The sequence below is a fragment of the Orycteropus afer genome, unplaced genomic scaffold (assembly GCF_000298275.1).
Source record: "Orycteropus afer afer isolate SDZICR_OR568_19922 unplaced genomic scaffold, OryAfe1.0 scaffold01542, whole genome shotgun sequence".
NCBI classification, from domain to species: Eukaryota; Metazoa; Chordata; class Mammalia; order Tubulidentata; family Orycteropodidae; genus Orycteropus; species Orycteropus afer.
The window spans coordinates 22,343-24,069 of NW_006923129.1; the positions used below are offsets into that span (position 1 = coordinate 22,343).

The 1,727-nt window shown below is 50.3% G+C and overlaps 1 protein-coding gene across 1 annotated transcript; it reads left to right on the forward strand.

The window, feature by feature from the left end:
- Window positions 1–516: 516 nt before the first annotated feature.
- LOC103213310 (arpin-like) lies at window positions 517–1,197 on the forward strand. The gene has a single exon (XM_042783485.1). The coding sequence runs from the start codon at window positions 517–519 to the stop codon at window positions 1,195–1,197; it is 681 nt and encodes a 226-aa protein (XP_042639419.1).
- Window positions 1,198–1,727: the final 530 nt, after the last annotated feature.

The following is a 1,727-nucleotide window of genomic DNA, read 5'->3' on the forward strand; positions in this document are numbered from 1 at the left end:
AACTGGGTCACCCTTTGTGGACAGGTTTCAGTAGGGCTTTCAGGCTATGACAGACTGGGAAGAAGGAAGCAGCCATCCACTTCTGAAAAAATCGGCCAGTAAAAACCTTATGAATAGCAGTGAAACACTGTGTGATATATTACTGGAAAACTTCATGAATAGCCATGAAACAATCGGACTTAATGCCAGAAGATGAGCCCCTCAGGTTGGAAGGCATTCAAAATATGACTGAGGAAGAGCTGCCTCCTCAAAGTAGAGTCAACTCTAATGATGTGAATGGAGTAAAGTTTTCAGAACCTTCATTTACTGATGGGGCATGACCAAAATGGCAAGAAACAGCAGCAAACATCCATTAATAATTAAAAATCAGAATGTGGACGCTGCACCATTGCTGGATCTGCAGCCTGGGAATCACAGGTCTCAGCATCTACTCCAGAGGTTTCCTTCCTCCGTGACCCTTCACTCGTCGTGCCAGCTCGGTTCTCCGGACCCCCGGGCTCATTGGTGGTCCAGATAATGAACCACATCTACCACGACAGTGCCCTCTGGAACAAGGCAGTGCAGAGCGTGTGGTTGCCCAGGGCTTGGGACCCTGCCGCCTACCAGGGGGGAGATGGCATCCTTCTGGAGGGAAAACTGGTGGATGTATCTCAGCATAGCATCTTGGATGTCCATGGCAGGAAGGAGCGCTACTATGTGTTGTATGTCCAGCCCAGTTGTATCCATCACAGCAAACTCGACCCCAAGAGAAATGAAATTGAGCCCAACTTCAGTGCTACTAGGAAGGTGAACACAGGCTTCCTGATGTCATCCTACAAGGTGGAAGCCAAGGGGAACACCGACAGGCTCACTCCCGAAGCACTTAAGGGGCTGGTCAATAAGCCAGAACTGCTTGCACTGACAGAGAGCCTGACTCCAGACCAGACCATGGCATTCTGGATACCTGAGACAGAGATGGAGGCGATGGAGCCTGAGCTGGGGGCCAGGATGCGGCTGAAAACTCAGGGCAATGGCCCCTTCCTGGATTCATTAGCTAAACTTGAGGCTGGAACAGTGACCAAGTGTAATTTCGCTGGTGATGGAAAGACAGACACATCCTGGACAGACAACATCATGGCCCAAAAGCCTTCAGAATGGGATGTGGCAGAGAGCCAAGAGCAGGGAGGTGGGGCAGAAGATGAGGAGTGGGATGACTGAAGATAACCAGAGGTGAAGCATCTCCAGGGCCCACCAGCACCATCTATGGCATTGTTGAGCATTTCTTCCATCAACTTCCACTCTGGAGTGCAAGACAGAGAGTAGTACACCAAGTCTTACCTGAATCTTCCTGCTGCTTGGAACACTCTTTGTACAAGCTCTGCTAGAATCAAGACCAAGACCAAGACATTGGTGGTGGGGCCCCATGGTGTGGCTCATGGAGGGGTCTTCCTTAGATGTGAGTCTAGCCTTTCTAGACTTTTCACAATGACCCTTGCCCTGGGTGGAAGCCTTGTTTTTAGAGGCAGGTGGTAAATGAGACCTCCAGAGCAGCCTGAGATAAACTGGCTTGGTCTTGGTGCAGAGTTGGAGTATATCCCTCATGTGGATGCAGAGTAGCCAGGGGAGAATGTACCAGGGGCACATTCCTCTGTGTGTATTATACTCCTTGCTTTCATTCCACACTCCTACTCTCTCTTAACCCCCATGCCTCTGCTCTCCTGCTTCCAGCCTCCTTGTCCCTTATACCT